Source organism: Cydia pomonella, chromosome 28 (genome assembly GCF_033807575.1).
Source record: "Cydia pomonella isolate Wapato2018A chromosome 28, ilCydPomo1, whole genome shotgun sequence".
NCBI lineage: Eukaryota > Metazoa > Arthropoda > Insecta > Lepidoptera > Tortricidae > Cydia > Cydia pomonella.
Genome location: NC_084730.1, coordinates 5,721,061 through 5,744,336, shown reverse-complemented (window position 1 = coordinate 5,744,336; position 23,276 = coordinate 5,721,061). Strand labels below are relative to the sequence as shown.

General features: G+C 37.2%; 1 protein-coding gene across 1 annotated transcript in view; it reads right to left on the bottom strand.

The window, feature by feature from the left end:
• Positions 1-12: 12 nt before the first annotated feature.
• The window catches only part of LOC133533062 (scavenger receptor class B member 1-like), a 55,494-nt gene continuing 32,230 nt past the window's right edge, over positions 13-23,276 (bottom strand). The window contains exons 4-12 of the mRNA XM_061871992.1: positions 14,801-14,939; positions 14,289-14,404; positions 13,554-13,653; positions 12,336-12,463; positions 7,884-8,004; positions 6,981-7,131; positions 6,129-6,279; positions 5,358-5,454; positions 13-4,797 (exon numbers count right to left, since the gene is read on the bottom strand). Coding sequence (XP_061727976.1) covers positions 4,573-4,797; positions 5,358-5,454; positions 6,129-6,279; positions 6,981-7,131; positions 7,884-8,004; positions 12,336-12,463; positions 13,554-13,653; positions 14,289-14,404; positions 14,801-14,939 — 1,228 coding nt within the window. The 3' untranslated portion in view covers positions 13-4,572. The remainder of the gene's footprint in view (positions 4,798-5,357; positions 5,455-6,128; positions 6,280-6,980; positions 7,132-7,883; positions 8,005-12,335; positions 12,464-13,553; positions 13,654-14,288; positions 14,405-14,800; positions 14,940-23,276) is intronic.

Below are 23,276 nucleotides of genomic sequence, written 5' to 3'. Positions count from 1 at the left end.
AAACTAAAAGTGTAATTTGATATTTTTTTATTTATCGTTAAAAACATGGTCCGCATACTCGTATCACATCGATGTTCATTATTTTTTTAAGTACATGTTATGTTCTGGCCCGTGAAACGCCCAATATACTTAGAAAATGCGTTGAAATTTCGACCCTAACTATATACCAAATACCTGCTTTTGACATAGTAGATTCAAAATTCAAAAAAAGCCAACAGGTGCGCGTTCCTTGGTTATTCCACTTACCAACAAGTTAACATAAAAAAAAATTAAAAACCTTATGGTTGTAATCACTGGGATTTTTCCTTAACTGTTCCCAGTGGTAACGGGTAAGAAAAATGTGCCAGCTGTTACTTAGTGGTAACATCTGGAAATAAACCTTATAAAATATTCTTAATAACAGCCACCATACACAATATTTGCTAGGTAACTTTGAATCTTGTTATAATAAGACCTACTCGGAATCAGTTTAATTTCTTTTTGTTGAAATTATGAAAAAAAATCTTTACGAAAGGTTCAAATTCCATTGAAACAGTGTACATTGGGCCTTAATAAGATCATTTACAGATCTTAGATTCTGAATTCAATAATGGTTACATGGATTTTCAGCGCAAATGTTTGACAGAAGAATAAAAATAAACAGGCCGTTTTTACATGACGGTAGAGATATTTAATATTTACATCTTGAGCTATCTTAGAAATATCAGATCTTATATAAAATTACGTATACCCTAACCTTGGAATTTCTACTCTTAGTCTAAGTACAATTTGGAATTTTAAAAACATTATATTCATATCATAACAAATTCACATACAAAATAGGAGAGTAAATACACGCGTAGCGGCATCTAGCGAAAAGAATGGAAAGTAAAATGTTCTCATTTTATACGGTCAATAAAGTATAGTTAGTAATATTTGAGAGCTTTTCTATGTATTTCTATTTTCATTGGACATTGTTCTCACTTTCAATGAAAATAATCATAGTGTCTCTACCGTCTTAAATAAATAAAAATTGGCTTTAAAAAGTATGTAATTCTAAATACATAGATATAATTAAACCATCGCCATCTTATAATCGAGTGTTGCTGCCCAAGTAGGGAACAACGAATTCAGTCGATCCACCAAATGCCGTAATGTATTGCAAACATATTGCAAATCACATGCAGTGACGTTTGAAGATGCCATAAATAAAAGAGATGCATATATTAATCGTTGAACATAATGAATCGTCTCTAAATAAATGTAAAAAAAGAATAGTCATCGTTACTCGCTTCTTACAGCCGTCGGCTATGGGACTGCTTGTAATTGTAACTTAAAACTATGAACAATCAGCTTATGCATAAATTATTACTTAGTCAAAATTGTATTGTATCTATTATTTACAAAAGCTACACCTAACTAAAAAAAGGATTTGTCAACAAACATGTATTCATGACTCGATTATTCGATACGTTTCTTGCAATGACAACAGGGCGGCTACCGGGAAAATCGTAATTCGTCAATTGCATGCATTTTTCTCTGTCACTCTAATTACGTCTTAGTGAGAGTAAAAGAGAAGGATCCCCGCAATTTGCGAATTTCGGTTTTCACGGTAGGCCCCCAGAGGGCCTACAGTGAACCACGTTCGACGTGTTGCCTCTCTGTCGCACTTGTACATTTGTACGTAAGTGTGACAGGGAGGCATCCCATAGTGTTGTGTTGACTGCTTGCCATCGGGCGGGCCGTATGCTTGTTTGCCACCGACGTAGTATAAAAAAATAGTGCTAGTTCAGCGGTCTCACTCACCAATTCGAGCCAATCGTGCAGTCTAACGCAACTAGTTGCACCCATCGCGTGCATGATGCGAACTCATCAACCTATCGCGTTGCGGCGTTAAACTACACGATTGGCTCGAATTGGTGTGCGTGACACCGCTGTACTGGCCCCATTCTTATTGCCAGTAAGGCCCGTCCTTTGAATTTCAATGTTTGAACGCCACGCCTATCAATCGTGTTCGGCGCGTCATCGTGAACCTTGTCGGAATACACAAAGGTTGATATTGGACTGAAGCCCCACGCGTCAGATGACGTCATTGACGGACAAAGGATCAACAAAATGCGATGCAATGCAACGAAGTCTGTTTTTCCATAGATGTCTTTAACCTACTTAAAAATAAACAAATAACCCCACAAACATGTTTAGGTGAATATACAAAATACAATATTTACAAAACTTAAAATTATGGCAGATTGTAAATCAATGAAAAATGGTGTTATTAAGGCTTTTACTAACGTTGAAACAAATCGCATGCGATTTTAGATAATTGCTGGCTAAGTAGGATCAACGAATTGATCGATCAAACGCAGCAATGTAAGTAGGTACCTATTTTGCAAATCGCTCGCGATTTCCGGTGACATTTGTAGACACGGGTAAATCAATGATCTAGTTTCATTATACAGCGTAAGTAGTTTAATTTAATAAATACCAACAAGCAATTTTAAGATAGCCAATTAAAGAATGAAAAGAACATTAAGAAAAAATTCTAATGGAAAAGAAATACCACTTCCTTTTAATAAAATAATATAAAAATGTTGCCATAAAAATGAAACGAAATTACCGATCACTTTAAAAAAAGAAAAATAAAGGGGACACATACAAGGTAAATAATTGTTTCCCTAGGTACTAATTAACGTACATTAAAACTAATAACACATGCTTTGACACGTTACTTTGAAGTGTAAAAATATGAGTGCACACATCTTACTCAAAAAATGTCCCATAGATAGCTCTTATGTGGGCAAAGACATGTTTTTGAGTAAAATATATGCAATCATATTTTGACATTTGACAGTACATAACATATAAATGCAGACAAGGCTCCATAAGAGCGAAACAACACCACAACCATATTGGTGACGTATTTTTGGTTCCAGGGGGCCTACCGCGAAAACCGAAATTCGCAAATTGCGGGGATCTTTCTCTTTTACTCTCACTAAGACGTAATTAGAGTGACAGAGAAAAATGCCCGCAATTGACGAATTTCGATTTTCCCGGTAGCCGCCCAGTTTTGGTAGGGTTGCCATATGTCAGGTTTTTCCATGACATGTCAAGATTGTTGGTCCTGTGTCGGGATTATGAGGGGTCTTGATGAGTATCAGGGTTTTTAGGAGGTTTGGTAAGGAAACTAATAGAAGATAGATAAAAGTTTGGCCTTTGGTAAAGGAAAGGGAAGGTATGGCGGCGAGTTGAAGGGCTAGTGGCCGACGAAAGGTTTTGTGTATAAGGGATTTAATGAGCGCTTTTGGGATGTTGGGGAAATGGCTGAGATACGATACGCGTTATACTTGTGTATGCTGTTTGTGGGAGACCGGTCTGTTTAAGCTTACACGGGCTACATGTTATGTTATAAGTATGTAACTTTACTTCTGGGTGGCATTAACGTGAGACATTTCATTCGGTTCTTGTCTGTTTGTCTGATTTAATTTCTTATCTTTTAAATATTTATATAAGAATTCAAATCTTGGAGATCCTTTACATCTCTAAGGATAATTTAATGATTTTTTTTATTATCTCAGAGTATTATTTGTCTTTAGTATTTGTTGTTTGTATTTTTTTATCATAGAGTTTTTTCTGTAATTCGACATTTAGAGACTGTATACATCTCTAATAAAGTATCTGATATTTCATTGATTCCATATTTGTAATTGTATTTTGTTATTTTTATTGCTTGTAAAAAATTGACATGTAAAAGTGCCCATGTGGCCTATTTGCTGAATCAATGTTTGATTGATTGATTGAATGACCGGCCAGGAAATGACAGGATATTCCATTTTTCCGTATGGCAACCCTTAGTGTCGGCCACTTTGTACATCATCTTACACTCATTTATACATCTAAGGTGCTATAACATTTATATTTCTAAACCGATATATTAAACGACGTAAATGATATTATTATTTAAATATACTTTTAAAAAAATGAAAAATATCTTCTTAGAGTAAAAACTGGTGATTTTCCAAAACGAAATTTTTCATAAACTATCCAACAAATGCTTCTATATGTGAATGCTTCTAGAATAGCATTTATGGGGCTGATGAGACTCCCTTCAGTACGTGTGTGGTGACCCTGAGCAGACGATCAAACACATTGTTCTAGAATGCCCTTTCACCAAATTCAAGGGACGGATTGAAAACCTCGCGAACCTCAGTGAAAGGGCCATCGAGTATTTGAAGAGTGCAAATCAATCTCTAGAACAATAGGTATTTAATTTAAATCCAGTAACTGTATTGCCATACGATAAATAAATTCTAGATGTAACCACACACTTTATGATATTTTATGAAGGATTGTCTAGATAAAAATCAAAGACAGAATCACCCGCTAATTAAAATAAAAAAGCTAAACATGACTTAATAGAGTCTTAAATAAATTCGAAAACTTCCTCCAGCATTTTGGACGGGACATTCCACTCTTTCCCGGAGAACTCCTCTTTTAGTATAATTTTAAATCTATTACCGCCAATAAGTTCATAAAAACGTCCATAGAACTTATCCCACGGCGCAACAATTGAAGCACAAAAAGTCACCCAATATTTCACGAAACTGATTTCAAGCCCTTCAGCTCCGCTTCAGTCGGAAGCACTTTCTTCAACGTTACGCAAGGTTTCTGTCTCCGCCTGAAGATCATGATGGACAGGCAGATGGAGGAGATGACGAGGGCGATGATACAGATGACTGTGAGCGCGAGCTGGGCTGCGGCTGTCGAGAATGTGCCGTGGTAGATCATGGTACGAAGGGATTCTGGTATCTCCTCGACAGTCTGTGGAAGATATTTGAACCGTTAGGAAACTTAGCTTATCTTTAGAGGAAAGGGACCGCTTCTTCATACAAACGTAGTCTGCATTTTCCTCTCCGGATATTAAGGTTTTGGAAAATATTTTTGCATAATTTGATGTATATTAACCATAGCCCCTTCTAGCTATGCCCCTTCGCTTGACTCTTTTAATTTTTTTTTGATAATTATAAGAATTAGGAGTGAAAAACGATTTCCATACAATTTCCTCCTAACTGTTATAAATTTATAATAATTCAAACTTGGAAAAAAATCCAACATCGGGGGCATAGCAGTAGTAAATGAGGATACGTTTGTATAAAAAGGCGATTTCGAGCGGTCGTTTGGTTATTTAGGTCTGAGAAGAATAAATAAATAAATCATTTGTCTTAGCAAGTTTTGATTTGTGGGCGGTTGGAGGATATATTTACTTCGCAAAATTGGCATGTTTGCTCGTATATGTTGTCTCGTCTAGGGAACAATTAGTTGTAACCAGGCTTATAAGTCTTATAACTAAATTAGAACTAAAAGTTCCGGCTCATGCTTACCATCTCGATCCACGCGATTGGCAAGATGGTTCCTTCCTCAAGGAAGCTGAGAGCAGGGAACATAGGCGTTTTCTTCACCTGGATGTTTATCTGCATGCTGAAAGATAAATACATTTTACTTCTGTATCCCAAAATAGGTGGATACTAATATATTCGCTCTGTGGAGGTTGTGACGCCGCCCTGGCGAATAAAAATTATCACTGCATATTTATAAATACGGGTTAACACAACTATGAACGATTACAAAAGACGAAAAAGTTACTGGATTAAATTATGCTGAGTTGGGTCCATTTCGTGATGCACACTTAATGATCTGTTCCTGTCTTGTTGTTGCCTGTCGCTGTACATATTTGTACATGTTTTGTGATCGTCACAAATAATTGTCTTTAGAAGCGCAGTGAGAGCGTGCGACTTGCAATCCGGAGGTCGCGGGTTCAAACCCCGGCTCGTACCAATGAGGTTTTCGAAACTTATGTACGAAATATCATTTGATATTTACCAGTCGCTTTTCGGTGAAGGAAAACATCGTGAGGAAACCGGACTAATCCCAATAAGGCCTAGTTTACCCTCTGGGTTGAAAGGTCAGATGGCAGTCGCTTTCATAAAAACTAGTGCCTACGCCAATTCTCGGGATTAGTTGCCAAGCGGACCCGCGGCTCCCATGAGCCGTGGCAAAATGCCGGGACAACGCGAGGAAGAAGTATAAATAAATGTATTTTATTTTATCTTTAATAAAGAGTATTTGTGTTGTACTATTAATTAGGTATGTACCTGGATCTGCCATGAAGCGATATGCCCAACGTCGGATGTATATCCACATAAGAATCGTGTAGCACTGGGTCCGGGTTCAATCCAGTGACGTTCTCAATCAGTTCTGGGTCACCGAGATAGAAGTGCGGATGAGAGGCCAAAGCGGGTGCACCTGATAAAAATAATTCATTGGTGAGATTCTCATTGCAAATAGGATTGGTTTAATGTGATGTGATCGTAAAACAGTTCAGATAGTAGAAAGCGACGACAAGACATTTTATTTTTGGTTGACTACACTGCCCTCGCAGGCCAAGGAGCGGTAACCCAAAAACAATATGATTTTGAAAATGAAATTTTCAGGTAAAGAAAAACAGGTATATTTTTTAAAATTTCCTGCGATATACTATCGCTGATTGGCTTAGCAGGGCTATATAAAGCCCTGCTAATCCTGCCAGCCCTGTTTGCAGTAGCCCTAGTAGCTTATAAAACCAACTACCTGCGAAAGCTGTTACTGACCAATGGCATAAGCAGTGACGTTGATTGTGTCCCTTGGCGGGCAAGTGCCGGAGTCGATCTACCAGTAGCATTGATGGGATAGCTTAGAAAACCAACTACCTGCGAAAGCTGTCACTTACCCATGGCACACGCAATGACGTTGATGACGCCCTTCGGCGGGCACGTGCCGGGGACGATCTGCCAGTAGCACTGGTGGACTAGCTTATAAAACCAACTACCTGCGAAAGCTGTTACTTACCTATGGCACACGCAGTGACGTTGATGACGCCCTTCGGCGGGCACGTGCCGGGGACGATCTGCCAGTAGCACTGATGGACTAGTTTATAAAACCAACTACCTGCGAATGCTGTTACTTACCCATGGCACACGCAGTGACGTTGATGACGCCCTTCGGAGGGCACGTGCCGGAGTCGATCTCGCAGTAGCACTGGTTAGCTGGGTTGCTGATGTGGTCATCGAACACGTTCATTGGCATGCGGTAGCGGAGCAGTTGGATTCCGTCTGCAGTCTATAATAAAAACGTGTAAAAAACTTTATTTATGTATTTAATCTTTATTGCACAAAAGAAAAAGTTATCTTACAAAAGGCGGACTTAATGCGGAAAAAAAGCATTCTCTACCAGTCAACATCTCTACTTTTTTCATCAAAGTTTAAAACCTGTGTAACTCGCGGCACAAAACGCATCGAACTTCACCTGATTTACTAAAAATTAATTACAATTACAATAAAAACCATTCAAAATTTTAAATAAATTCGCTACAAACCTCAATTATATTTCGTTTTTTTAAGATTAGAATTTTTTTATGTCAAAAGTAGAGGTAATTAACTTTTTCATCCGAAATGGCTTCTTATGATATCTAATATTGCGGTACAATAATATGTAAACGAAACTATAATTCAGTGCATAGTTATCATATCATAGTACTCAGATTTAATTTTGGAGGAAAAAAGATATTACTACTTATAAAAAATTTAAACTGAAAAAAATTGGGTTATAGATTTTAATCGTCTGTCTTTATCTGTCGTTTTGAATTATGTATTTGTAGTTTTATGAATAAGAGAATAAATCACTAGTTCGTTTTGTTATTTTGTCAGGGGTTTTTATATTGAGTGTTATTGCAAGTGCCAGCTGTCACGATCCTGCGCAACTTCCTGCCAGTTACTGACGCGAAGCTGACGCAGATCTGCCGATAGATGGCAGTGGGCTCCTTTTTGGATCACTGAGCCAAAATATATAGTTAGTTATTGCTAGTAACTTACCACGATATCTTTTTCGTAGACGAAAGGCAGTCGTCGGCAGAGCTGAGGGAAGAAGACGTGTAAAGTCGTCTTTCGATCTAGTAGGGTGGGGGGGAAGATCGAACCGTCGGTTGCTTCGATACTGTGAACAAATAACAGTCTAATTATTAAATATTCAGGGCATTTTCTGGCTGAGAGGACAGTGAGGTTAAAAACTTATACATACCTAATGATTACAATACAATTGTCTTCTGTTTTGGAACCATTCAAATATCTGTAGTCTATGATATATCAGTCGCTTTCGCAAAAACTAGTGGCTACACCAATTCTTGGGATTAGTTGCCAAGCGGACCCCAGGCTCCCATGAGCCGTGGCAAAAATGTCGGGACAACGCTAGGAAGATGATGATGTTTGACGTTTTTCGATGTACGATGTTATCTTGGCTATGGTCCCCACTTCCATCCATTTTGAATATATTACTAGGCGCTAATAGAAGTTAGCATCTTTACCATTTCATACAAGTTATATTATATGACTCGAAATGGAACTTTAATTTAAGATTACTATTGAGCATAGAGAAATAAGTAACATAGAGTGCTCACTCCATACATCAGTTTGGGTACCAAAACGATTATTATCTTCGCAGTCGACATCTAGTATCGAGTAGGGAATTATCAGTACTGCTACTCGACAATAGATGTTTCGACGAACGAAAAGTCTAATGCTCGACAATTTTCAGCTAATATTATAACCGGATTAACGGAAACTCTATTTTCAACTCCTTTTGCATGTAAATTGTTGAGCAATACAATTTTCACCAGTCACAACACTTGAGACATCTAGTGTCAAGTAGCAGTACTGATAATTCCGCTACTCGATGCTAGATGTCGCCTACGAAGATAATAATCGTTTTGGTACCCAAACTGATGTATGGAGTGAGCACTCTTGTTACTTATTCCTCTATGCTATTGAAGTTGATATTTAGATATTCATTTAAAATGTATGGTGTAAGGGACCATTGTAATATGTATGTATGAAATGCTCAATAATACTAACGTATTTAATTTGATAATTATTAATACTATATCTGTATGTGTGGGGGTAAACCGGTATATAGCTTTGCAAATACCACATATTATAAAATCTTTTTGTGGAAGATAATAATGGGTATATTCAAAGATTGATATACACCATCGTGGACTTTTAGTAGACTAATAAAAGATATTATTTTTATTTTCAGATAGCGTGTTTTTTTCTGACTTCATAAGTAAATATCGTCATATTTCAACCAATTTACACAAAACCTTAACAAATAATACACCTTAAACTTCCTTAAGAATTACTAAATTCGTAGGTAAAAACCGCATAAAAATTCGTTCTGTAGTTTTCACGGAATTACTTACTTTTCGCTTAATAGTTGTGACAAAATACGGGCCTACGTTGCAACTTGCAACTACAGAAATGGTTGCAACCGCTGGGTGGCCCTGTCGTCATACGCGTCCATAAACAAGGGGCCCCTGTGCTGGCCTCCTGCATGAGCAGGCCTCTACACCTACAGTTAATGCTATGCCCCCCAACAGTCAGGTGCCTTATACATCTCCAAACTTAATGTATTAACCGTGGAGACTATACGTCTCTGTAATTGTATAATATTCTTGACTTGGTACATACTAGTTATGTATTCTGTAGCATTAGTTTATGAGACTGCTAGTTTAACAGTCCAGACGCGGATTATTTATTTAGTATAAAATTTATTTTGACACTTGAAGAGACTTTACACCTCCAAATCTTATTAGTATTAGTACTCTGACATTGGGGACCTTTTACATCTCCAGATTTAATGTATTTTTAACCATAGAGACTATACATCTCTATTGTATTGTAGTAATTATTTATTTTAAGATTATTATAGTGTAATGTTTACCCAGGTATTGGCTGTTCTATTTATAAATGTTGTTATGTATTTTTCATGTCACTATATGATGTTACTATAATGTTTTACTGACTTGTAAAAGAGCCCTTGAGGCCTACTTGCAGAATAAATTTTTGAATTTTGAATTTTTGCAATATATTTAGCACTAATTAGCAAACTTCCATTCCAGACAACCTTAATAGTCCTCATTAGTAACATCCATGAATTATATCTCAGCGCCGCTTTATCAAGCCATTTACAAAACAATGTCCTATATTATGTCTACAATTTTACATATATATCTCCGACATATGATGTAAACTTTACACTCTAAGCGGCTTACGCCGTTTTAGACTCTGTTACCATAATAATAAGGTTTAAAGTAGCTTAAGTGACATTGTACTTAAAGTCAATCGAAAGGCCATATGTTTTTTACACGTTCCTCTCGCTCGACATATTTTGATAAACTTATGAACTATGATAAGTCGTTGATAAGAGAGCTAGCATTTTGCCGTGGTTTTGCCTTGATAATGCTTGTTTGTTTGGCTAAAGTTACAATCAAGTAGGTATTAATAATTATTAGTCTCGTTGATGAATGGAATAGGTCATTCAGAAGACCTTCCCTTTAAAGTTAAATGACGGAGTAATATATAGCAACAGAACACCTAATAATGAAGCAGGAAACGGGGGTAGTTAGTTTTTAGTTTTACATAAGAAACTTTGTATACGGTGGTCCGCTGTACGTCTGTTAAGGATGGAGCTATAAAGGGAAAGCGACAAAGATATATTTTGACCGAACCAAGGTCGCGGTCCTGTACTACCGTCTGTTACGCCTTCAGCCCCGACTCAACTGTTGTATTTGAGGCCACCATTTCAAATTGATGATTACATTAACACCCAATCATTACAGCCAATTATGGCTGCAACCTAATTCACCAATATAAACCGTTCAAGATACGAAGAAAATTATGAACGCCAAGAGGTCGCAATCAGTGCCCACTGATAACCTGTGGTAATATTACATATTATGAATTCTACGTACATATATATTATGTACATATATTATGTACTCTAATTTCTGATCATTATGCTATCCTTTTAAGGCTCACGATCCTAACTACACCAGGGGAGACTGGGGTCAATTGGAACGGTTTTTGACATTTCGAAGAACGTATATGTAGTCTTTTGGTGGTCGGTCTTTTTGGTGAGTTTTTTAAAATATTTTTTTTTAGGTATATAATAATGTATAGTTTCAATTGCCCTATCGACATTTTTACAAATATTAAATTACACGTAAGAATACGGAAGACTGCACATAAACCATCATAAATAAATAAAGTTGATTAGTATGTTTTAAGGCAATAAAATTTAAAGAAGGTACATCTAACTACTTACCAATCGTTATCAAGTAATGAACAGTAAAAGAACACCAACATTTTTTACGTTTGATGTTAAAGTAATGTTGTCCCATACAACGTTTAGCTGTCAGAGGCTGTCATGGATGCCGAACATTTTTGGGACCTTTCTCTTCGGTTCGCCCCACCCACACCCCACGGTTCGGTCGGTCCATTTTGGAGTCGAGGGCGCACTGGTAGAACAACGCATGAAAGTCAGTGCGCGAAAAAGTCGCAGGAGTTTCATGCGGAGCACCAGTGCCCTGCAGGGTGAGCCGCCGCTTGCTGTGGCAGACCCGGTTCCCCCCATCAGACGTGTACGTGCAGGCTTTGGAGCAACTACCGCCTGGCCATAAAGAACCTTGGCCAATTTGGAAGTCCTTAAACAGGCTCAGGTCCGAAGTTGGTCGCTGTAAGCAAAATATGGCCAAATGGGGATTGCTTCGTAGCCCCCCGACTCAATGTACCTGCGACACAGTAACGCATCTACTGGCGTACCCGGCATACCCGCATCCCTGCTCGGAGCTGGATCTGAGGGTCGCGACAGCCAGGCTGTCAACACCGCTGCCTATTGGGCTTCCATCGTATAAAAAAAGGAACCTCGACACGAAAAGAAGAAGAAGTCTCCCCTACATAGCTTTTCGCCTCCGTGTGACTGAAGCTAGTAGAATTATGTATATATATATATATATTTTTTTTTTTTTTTTTTGGGACAATCTTACACAGATCGACATAGCCCCAAACTAAGCAAAGCTTGTACTATAGGTACTAGGCGACGATATGCATACGTATTTAGATAAATACATACTTATATACACAGAAAACACCCATGACTCAGGAACAAATATCTGTGTTCATTAAAATTCAAAATTCAATTCTGCAAGTAGGCCTCAAGGACTCTTTAACAAGTCAATACAACCTTTATAGTAACATCATAAAGTGACATGAAAAATATATATAAACATTTTATAACTACAACAGCCAATACCTGGGTAAACATTACATTATAATAATCTTTAAATAAATAATTACTACAATACAACAGAGATGTATAGTCTCTATGCTCCATCACACAAATAAATGCCCTTACTGGGATTCTTACCCAGGACCAACGGCTTCATAGGCAGGGTCACTACCCACTAGGCCAGACCGGTCGTCATATCTTACCTGTTGCACTCCGGGTTGCCCCAGTAAGTCAGATGATCTTCTCCGTTCAGTTTCTCGATCACGTTCATTCTGTCCATGTCACGGTCCCCCGTGTTGATCGTGAAATGCTCGTCTACGGTGCCGTTTTTCTGTAAATTTACACAGAATTCGTTTATATATTTAGGTAAGAAATATGTCGGTATTATGTTTCTAAAAACTGAAAGAGAAATAATAAGTCCATCGAGTTTTGGAGTAAACTGTAAATGTGACCACGGCTGGCAAAACGTCCCACTTTAACGCTCGCCATAAGGACGAGATTTGCTTGTATCTTTGTACGAGTAACCGACCGGTCTGGCTTAGTGGGTAGTGACCCTGCCTATGAAGCCGGTAGTCCCGGGTTCAAATCCTGGTAAGAGCAGTTATTTGTGTGATGAGCACGAATATTTGTTCCTGAGTCATGGGTGTTTTGTATGTATTTAGGTATTTATAAATATTTATATATTATATCTATCGTTGTCTAAGTTGTCTCAACACATGCCTTATTGAGCTTCTTGTGGGACTTACTCAATTTGTGTAATAATGTCCTATAATATGTATTTCTTTATTATAACCTGACAAGGCGTCCTTATGGCAAGCGGCAAAGTTTTGCCGGCCGCAGTCACAAAAATAAAAATAAATGTTGGCATTTCATGTATGGAATTATAAAAGCGCCATCTACAACTAGCTTTCACAAATAACCATTAGAACAGCGATTATAGTATATTATCTTTAGTATACATTGTGTACCTATACTGAATTGTTACGGAAGTCTTTCAGAGAAATGTACAGGTTTCTTTAGCAATAGATACTTAGTTAGATTTAATTAATTAGATCCAAAAACGATTGAGCTCTCAATTCAGATTTATGTGGTAGCAATTCAATTAAGAGGGAAGTATACCACGTACAAAAAAGAGAAAATGTTTTTCCACTTCTAAATATTTTCCATTCTCCATGGTTATAGGCTTTCCTTTTTTTTTAATTTACATAACAAAAAATATATTTAAAATAAGCGAAATCTGTAAACCTAGAATATAGATCCTGAAGCGATCGACATCAAAATCAAAGTGATTTGTTAATATTTAGTTAGTGGAAACCGTTTTCTCCCGAAATGGAATTTTATAATAAAAGTATCGTTATTTTATTTTGTTAGGATCGCAAAGCTATTCTTTCCTCTTAAGCAGAAAACGACATATTACTTACAGTGGCAAGCAATCCAAAATTTGTAAATTTCAATTGTCCTTGCAAACTCAGATAAGTCTTCGCCGTGTTAATGATTGAGTCATCATAACCCCACAGGAACCTGCCAAAATTAAAAAAAAAAATGATAAAACAGCAGATGAATCGCTGATGACAAGCAAATACCGCTGACATGCCAATCGTTAACGCTCCGTGGCGTAGCGTAGTCATCTCTGTCTATCACTCTTTAATTAGTGCGACAGTGACTGTTCCGTTTCGTTTACTACGGAACGTTAACGATTGGCATGTTGGCTATGTTTTGAACATCTTTTGTAGCCAACTTCACTCTGAACAAAATTCATGAATGAAACTTTGACACTTCGTCTACGAGCACAACGTGGACAATTACTATTTTACGTAATTTCAAAATTTTATTGACCCTTCTGAAACTTGAACTAATTTCCAAACCTATAATAATAGAAGTTACACAAATCCAAACAAGACCTTCTGTAATGTGCGTCGAACTAAGTTGCTTTAGTTCCAAATGATAATGGGGCGGCGGGAAATTATTCCTTAGAACTAAGTTGACGCTCATTACAGAAGGTCTTTTTTGTGCTGATATTTGGTGAAAAATACTGTTGCTCGGGCCCGACGTCGAACCTGACATCGGGCGATAGCGATTGTGGATGTAATTGGTACTTAAGGGCCACGTTTTTTTTTGACTTTGCCTAGATATTACAATCAATTCTCTTTGTATACCTGTGAACTGGCAGTTCGATGAAGGCGTCCTTGTGATTGGCGTAAAACAATGCGCCGTTTAATGCCACCTGGGCGATGGAGTTTATGTTCATCTCTATCACTTTTGACACCACCCCCTGAAAAAATACATAATAAGTTTGCGATACTATTTAAATATAAAGTTAATAATTAGTTTTAGGCAAAAATTTATTTCTGGTACTGGACTGTACGATTACCACAGGCAACTAATACTCATCGAGACAAACCCCAAACACAATTAGGTTGCGTTGTTTCATCGCAGAGTTCCTATGGCTACCTCCCGCCTTCATCATCAGATCAGATCCATGTCATCATAATATTGCATTGTCATCTTATTTACATATGTATGCAAATGTTCTGCTCAATCGGAAATCGCAAAGTGGGCCTAATTTAGCTTTCAAGAGCTGACCATCACAGGGCAAGTTAAATAAAAGCTTGTAAGTCTATCCTCTATCTATCTATCTAAGTAATAAAATACGTTTGTATGTACGTACCAAGAGTGGCAGGTTAGGTACGAACACCTTGTCAAACTGTGCTCCCTCCGTCTTGTCTGGTCTGTACCGGAACGTGTTCCGCTCCTGGTACGATAGCCAGTCGTCTTCAAACTTTATGTTCACGCGCTCCACTTTCTGTCTGCAACAAATATATTGAAACATATGATATTCATTCATTTTTAATCGATTTAAATAAGGAAAAGATTATCAATTCGACCGTATTTTTGAACAGACTTCAAAATTTCAGAAGGTGGAAGGAGGTTCTCAATGGGGTGGACTGTCAAAGGTTTGCAGAGATAGCGCCATCATAACTTGCCCCTTTCTTTAGTTTTGTTCTATGAGATTTGGCTTAAAGGGCTGGCATCCAGACCATAAAATTCCAAAACAAAACAAAAATTTGACACAATTCTAGGGATTGACAGGGCGACCTATGATGGCGCCATTTTTTTAATACTTCGACCGGCAAACTCCATTCGATTGTATGCTTTTTAGGGTTCCGTAGCCAAATGGCATACAATGGAACCCTTATAGTTTCGCCATGTCCGTCTGTCTGTCTGTCTGTCTGTCTGTCTGTCTGTCCGAGGCTTTGCTCCGTGGTCGTTAGTGCTAGAAAGCTGAAATTTGGCATGGATATATAAATCAATAAAGCCGACAAAGTTGTACAATAAAATCTAAAAATTTTTTTTTTAGGGTACCTCCCCTACACGTAAAGTGGGGGTGAAATTTTTTTTTCGCTTCAACCCTAGAGTGTGGAGTATCGTTGGAAAGGTCTTTCAAAACTAATAGGGGTTTTCAAGAAACATTTTTTGATAAAGTGAATATATTCGGAGATAATCGCTCCGAAAGAAAAAAAAAATGTGTCCCTCCCCCTCTAACTTTTGAACCATAGGTCCAAAAAATATGAAATAAATCGTGGAAGTAGAGCTTAAGAAAGACATTAAATGAAAACTATAGCGGACATAATCAGTTTAGCTGTTTTTGAGTTATCGCAAAAAGTTTTCCCTTCATAGTAAAAAGACTTATTTTAATTAGGTACTGATTATGCAAATTTGCCTATTTGTTTAACTCAGGTGAAAGGTACCGTTTCATCCCTTGGTTAACAATTTACTATCCTTTAAGCTCCAGTTTAGCTTATTGTGACGGAAGAGTAACTACGGAACCCTACACTGAGCGTGGCCCGACATGCTCTTGGCCGGTTATTTATGTTTGTTACGTCAGAACTCCGTCATATCTTAACCGATTTGGAACATTATTTTTTGGTTGAAAGTATATACAATTTCGTTATACCTACCTATACAAAATTGCCAAATATGTGACAACACACCAGGGGGGAACAGGTTGTCAAAAGGAAGGGGTCAAAAATTCATGAAATTCGTGTGATATAACAATTCGTGTAATATGGATAACCCCAAATGTATTTCACGTATGACGATATGCCTTCGTCGTTAAGTTCCACCTATTTTCATAACAACTTAGAACTCTCCATACAATACTTATAAACTGTGTGATAAAGTCAAGTATAGTTGTGTCATCCACGATGACGCTCAGATTTGTCAAATCTAACCTTAATAACGTCACAATACGAGTCAAGGCATGCGTCGTCGTGAATGACTCGATCTATGTGAGAGAAATGTTTACTTACAAAGGGGTCATCCATTAATTACATCACACGTTTAGGGGGTGGGAGGGGGTCAAGAAAATGTGACATGTTGTGACAAGGGGGAGGGGGGAGTCACAAAATTTCTGACGTCACTTTAACTTCAACAGTAACCGATTTTTTTTTATACGCTAGACAGTTAAACAACGAGTTTTTGAAACGGTAATCATTTTTATTCGGTTATTTTTCTTTCCCAACCGCTTTTCTGTTATAAAATTACTAATATTTCTTTTGTCAAAAATATTTTTGATAATATATTAATAATACCTAACTCGATTTGCCTATTTGGTTGAAAACAAAATTGCCAAAAATGTGACGTCACACCAAGGGAGGAGGGGTTTGCCAAATGTGACCAAGTGTGACAAGGGGGGAGGGGTCAAAAAACCTCGAAATTCGTGTGATGTAATTAATGGATGACCCCAAATTGTAAAAATAAGGAAAACAAATGAGACATATGGTTTCTTTGAACACATTCCTCGTATCTTACTGGCATGGTGACTTCGACGTCACCTTCCATTCTGTATTAAGCTTATATAATATTATTATTATCGTCTCTTAGGCTGTTTTTATAATAAATAACATAAAAGTGATAAGAGAGGTCAGCTTAATTAGAGCGGTGCCGTTATATAGGCATATATGTTCACATTTTGATACTTATTTTAATGTGTTAAGGTTCAAAATCCTCTGTTGTGTTTAGGAAAATATATGTTTACATAGTTGCGTTGTATATCAGATTAGTGCGATGCGTGATTTAGGATGGACACTATAATAGATAGATGTATTATCATCTCATTAGCGTGTGCTATGTAAACTAGTACAGCGTGGGCAGTATAAGTTGAAGAGTTGAAGTCATGCACGCAATGGCATTAGTGTATTGTTAACTAAGGGATGAAATAAGGCACCCATTTCACTGGAATGGTGCACTTCATCCGAGTTAAACACTCTACTTTTTATTTCAAATACGAGGAAAGTAAAATACTTTCTTGTGCATTTAAAAACACAGGGCGAAGTACACAGACCAAGACTTCAGTAGTATTTCTTTAACCTACTTTCAATTAGCAATTTAGGTAATAATATCATTATTTATGGAATGGGGAGTTGATTATTAGAAAATAATTTGTATAAAAAATCCATTTAAGATCGAAATTTTCATTGTTTATCGTAAGAAAAGAAATAAACGTTCTCAGAAAGTACAGTGCTCTAAAGCAGAAATGAAAAAATATATATATGTATATATATATTTTTCATTTCTCATGCTGATGCAAAAAAAAAATAAGTATATTCATTTCTCATGCTCTGAAAGTGGGTCGTTGTTGTTCTAAAAAGTGTGCAGAAAACGATACGTTTCTGCTACGTTATATATATACATGTCGGGTTAATCAGATCCACCCTGTACACAATACTAGTACACAACAAAACGCGAGAAGCCAAGGAGACTTAATTCGAACTTACATTCCAATATCATTATGATATAATTTCGATATCATTCGCGACCGAGACGCACAGGCCAATGATGACAAAGTTAAATCATTTTGATATCGGAAAGTTCGAACTGTCTTAAAGCTGATTGGCCCCACCTAGTCGATACTAACATTATATTACTGTCTGATAGCATCTAATTTGGGCATATCATGTCACAATTTTCTTCTTATCTATGAGTTTTACGACAACAGCAACCTGAAAATAAACATCATGGCACAAACATTTAGTATCAGTAAATGCATGTGAAGTGACCGTAATATGAAGCCATTGTATACCCTTTTATAACCAATGTGTATGCTCTATTTATTACGACACTTTTATTTGCTGAAATTTGCTCTTTAATTTTCTAAGTAAGGGCCATCACACATACCCACGATACGACTTCGTACCCACGACGTCGTGGACCCCGTGGATCCACGTTATCGTGGATACGACGTCATATCGTGGGTATGTGTGATGGCCCTAAGTCGGTTCCCTAACATACGACTGAGTATTCACTTTTCTATACAACTAGTACTTATGGCTACTTTTGGTTACTTAAGTTGGGGTACCGACCGTTAGAGAAATAAGTAAGCATAGAGTGCTCATTCCATACATCAGTTTTGTTACTAAACCGCTTATTATTTTCGAAGTCGACATCTAGCGTCAATTAGCGGATTTATCAGTACCGCTACTTGACACTAGATGTCACTGGTGTCGCAATTGATAAAAAGTGTATTGATCGACGATTTACAACTAATGTTAGAAGCAGAAGGAGTTGAAAATAGAGTTCCGGTTAATCCGGTTATAATATTAGCTGAAAATTGTTGAGCATTAGAGTTTTCGTTCGTCGCAACATCTGTTGTCAAGTAGCAGTACTGTTAAATCCGCTACTCGACGCTAGATGTCGACTAAGAGAGTAATAATCGTCTTGGTAACAATTTCTAATAAGTACCTAATCTATAGATTTTTGATACCTGGTAATTTTTGTTGTAACAAAAATAAACAAAAAGGAAATTCATTTATTTCAGACATTTGAGTATCCATATTTATAAAATTAAATAATATTTACATTCAATAACTCCACGTGTTCTTTAGGATATCCAGAAATGTAAGGTAATTTGGAGAGAAAAACTATTTTAGTGCATTCATTGTGATTCGCCATTTCGCCAAAAAAGCGGCAAATTAGAAAATGTAGGCGCGAAGGGTTATTGTCTCAAGCCCTGCGTCTGTCGCCCTTTTCTACTGACAAACTTGTTTGACAGAGTCCAACCTGACAATGATTTTTCCACTTTTAATGACTGTAGTAGACGACAATATTCAATTGCGTCTGCTCCCGAAAGATGAATAACTTCTATAGCTACTTTTCTTTTATTTTGTTTTCTCTCATATTTCGTAGTTATACACACGCACATATTCATACATACATACTCACATATATACACACATACCCTCACATAAACACTTTCACTTACATACAACTTACTGAGACCTTTTTAACTGTTTTTGTGCTTAGTTTGATAGTTAGTCATATAATAAAAAAATCTTATATAATTTAGCTTTAACAATAATGTATTCTGTTAAAATGAGAACCGCACCATTTCGATACTTCTCTGAGATTCCCACGTGACAGGCTGAGCCTAGTGTGGGGATCAATGTACTGCTGGTCTTGTAATGCCAAATTCTTGAAATAAATATTATTCTTATTAAAATTTGTATTTTTCCATAATCATACGCGAGACTTCTCTGAACGTGAACTGATAAAGCATGACGCAGGTTATGTGATTCACCAACATGAATTTAAAGTGTGACCAATTGAATCTGGTTTGAACCCATACCCCTGCACCAAATATGAGGCCATCAATCTTCACGTGTTAAAGTGTGTCACTTGAATTATACAAGATCATCTTGATGGTACCATAATATTGCATTGTTATCCGACTTATATATGCATGCAAAAATTCAGCTCAATCGGAAACCGGGAAGTTGATCAAATTTAACTTGCAAGATTTGATACCGACAGACAACGGGACCGGATTTAGGGGAGGGCAACCGGGGCTACAGCCCCGTGGCCTCCACAAAAGAGGAGCCCCCAGAATAGAGACTTCGGAAAATTTACCATTTTACTTGGAAAATAATTTGGGCCCAGGGGGCCTCCACTCCTTTATTACCCGAGGCCTCCAGACTTCTAAATCTGGCATTGGACAGGTGAAACTAAATAAAAGCTTGTGAAATACAGCGAATTTAAGTTTTTCATACAGAACTTGTGTTTGCTCTTTCTATTTGTTTTATAAGCTGGAGCTATATAAAGTAATTACAGGCATAGATATACCTCATGTCATTGTATGTGCAAAGTTTCATTACAATCCTATACGTAGTTTTAAAATTAGAACGAATCTCCGTTTGTATGAGAAGGTGAAATTCGGAAGAGCTTGCTGCGGGCTCTTAATGTACAGTCAACCAATTTGAATCCTAGCATATAGAACCTTGTCGCTTTAACTACTCTATACATGACATGCATCACTCAATAAGCACTGTCGTAGAAGTCATTATGACATGGTTCTATAGTGGCCTAGGAATCAAATTGGTTGACCGTACCTATATAAAAACTTGTAGGTACTCATACTTAAACTATTGTTTTTATGAAATAATTTATTTAATATTGCATGCATGTTTTGTCCAACACTGCTGACCATTAGGTAATTATTCGGTATTCGACATATTGTAAGCTTCGCTTTATTGAAAAAAAAGATAACCTATAAATCTAGTTTTTCATTGTGCCAATAACATACTAAAAATCATGGAGAAAGGAAAATATTTAGAAGTGGAAAAACGTTTTCTCTTTTTGTATGGACAAATCACGTGGTTCGATTAATTGAGAAGGCCACATGACTTATTTATCAGCAATTACAGTAATTAATTATAAAAATCAATCAATTCACACCTACGCTTGAAGGTGACCAAAAATCTAGATTAACATTACGTTAATTAAAATAATATGTTTATGTTAATGCGATAAATGTAACTTACCTACTTAAATATGGGCATTAAGCAAGTTGCAACAATATTATTACTTATCAATTTACCTAACTGATAACAACATTAACCCTTTGAATTTTTATTTAACCCCACATGTTAACAATGTCGCGTTAATTGGAAAGTTACCTCTAAGTCACGCGAAATTACATTACATCATCATCGCAAGGTATGTAGGGTAGAGGTAAGGAGAACAATATATGTGTATGAAAAGTGTCCATCAATAAACTGTATAGGTGGTGCCACAATTAATACATCGCGAACAAATTTTTGACTTTGATAACAAATTTCAAATCACTGACAGCGCACTTCACTCCGTCAATAACGTCTTTCATGTCATGTCCTTGTGCTACCCTATTTACGGAAGGTGGAGATAAGGAACGAAATCTCCATGTACCAAAAAGTGTCATCAAAAAACTTTAAATAGGTGGCGCTACAATACCTAGAGTACTTGAACAAAAAAATCAAATCATAGACAGCGCACTTCACTCCGTCAATAACGCCTAGGTTCTTAGCTACTCTAGCGCTACTCTGGAGAGATTCGGAACTATTATTTATAGCTGACAGCTGGACACTTTTGCAACAGTTCTACCATAAGAGATGCCACTCCTCTTAATTCCACACTCCATAACCCTATTGCTACCGGAGAGATTTGGAACTATTATTTACAGCTGCCAGCTGGACACTTTAGCAACAGGGGGCCTACCGCGAAAACAGAAATTCGCAAATTGCGGGCATCTTTCTCTTTTACTCTCACTAAGACGTAATTAGAGTGACAGAAAAATGCCTGCAATTGACGAACTTCGATTTTCGCGGTTATAGCACAGTTCTTCCATAAGAGATTGTTCTCCTTACCTCTTTCAGTCTACCCCCCAGAATACTAGGTGTATGAAAAGTCAAAAACTTCTGGGACTTTAGGTTTTTTTAAGTTGTCTATGCTTTATATTTAATGTTATTAATGGGTTTAATGCGAGTAAATTTCATTATTTTACCTTTTATTTGAAAAAAATAATAAAATTTAATCGCGTTAGACCGGTTAATGATAAGTATTACGAGTAAATATGACTGTACACAAAACGCGAGAGTTTAAAGTGTGTTTTTTCGAGGGCTTAAAAACAAATGCGCAAGGAGCTTGGACGAGAAAAAAAATTGTTTATTTCAGATCATCCGATCCACATTTTGTTACTTAATCAGAAAAACTTACATCCTAAAAAAAAACTACTAAATATTATACTATTACTATAAATAGTACTTATAAATTTTTTTGGATGGTCTTTTTAGGGTTCCGTAGCCAAATGGCAAAAAACGGAACCCTTATAGATTCGTCATGTCCGTCTGTCTGTCCGATTATTTATACCCAAAAGTTAAAAACATTAGGACAAGTGAGTGAAGTGAGTCAAATTATTTTGGTTGTCTTGTTTCTGACCACTCTGTCAGCTTTGTATGCATGTCTTCTATGAAATAAAAAAAATCGAGTGCTATTTCATGTCTTTCTAGCTGTAGGTATATTATAATTTATATGAGAAAAAAACACGTCATACAAAAAGCTACACTCTGTCACATTGACAAAAAACAAGACAACGAAAACAAACCTAAATCAAACGTCCACAATTTTGGAACAGCATAAAGAATGACTCATATTACTATTAGAACGGTCCAGGTCTGGGCTGAGGCTTTCGACACTCAGCTTAAAGTGAGGTATGGGCATTGTGAATATCATCTCGCTTTGTGTGGTAGGGCACAGCACAGCGGATGTCATTCCAGATCTAGAGCAGAGCCCCAACTGGGGAAGTACCTCCACCTTACAGAAAACCGCAGCCAAATAACACTAAACCCTACTCATAGTGTTGTGTTCCTGCCGGTGAGTAAGGTTGCCAGTGCTCAACGAGGTGCGGGAGGGGGTTAGGGTCGGCAACGCGCATGTGACTCCTCTGGAGTTGCAGGCGTGCATAGGCTGCGGATACTGCTTACCATCAGGCGGGCCGTATGCTTGTTTGCCACCGACGTAGTATAAAGAAAAATCTATGACAGGTGACAGGAGGTATTACGTGATGCTTTCATTAGAAAACTGAAGGTTCGGTTACCTATCGTGACCCGTTCTAGCGCGATTACCCTTCAAGCTACAGATATAGTGAATAATCCTTTCCCATCGTACTCGTATTTTCTCGGGATCGTTCGTATTTGTCATGCCACTTCAGTCAAACTCAGTACATTTTGTACTGAAACTGACTGAAATAGCATAACACGTTCATACGTTTCCGTAAAAAACGATCGGAAATGATTATTCACCACATTGTACGTCCGTTTCAGCTGATTTTATAA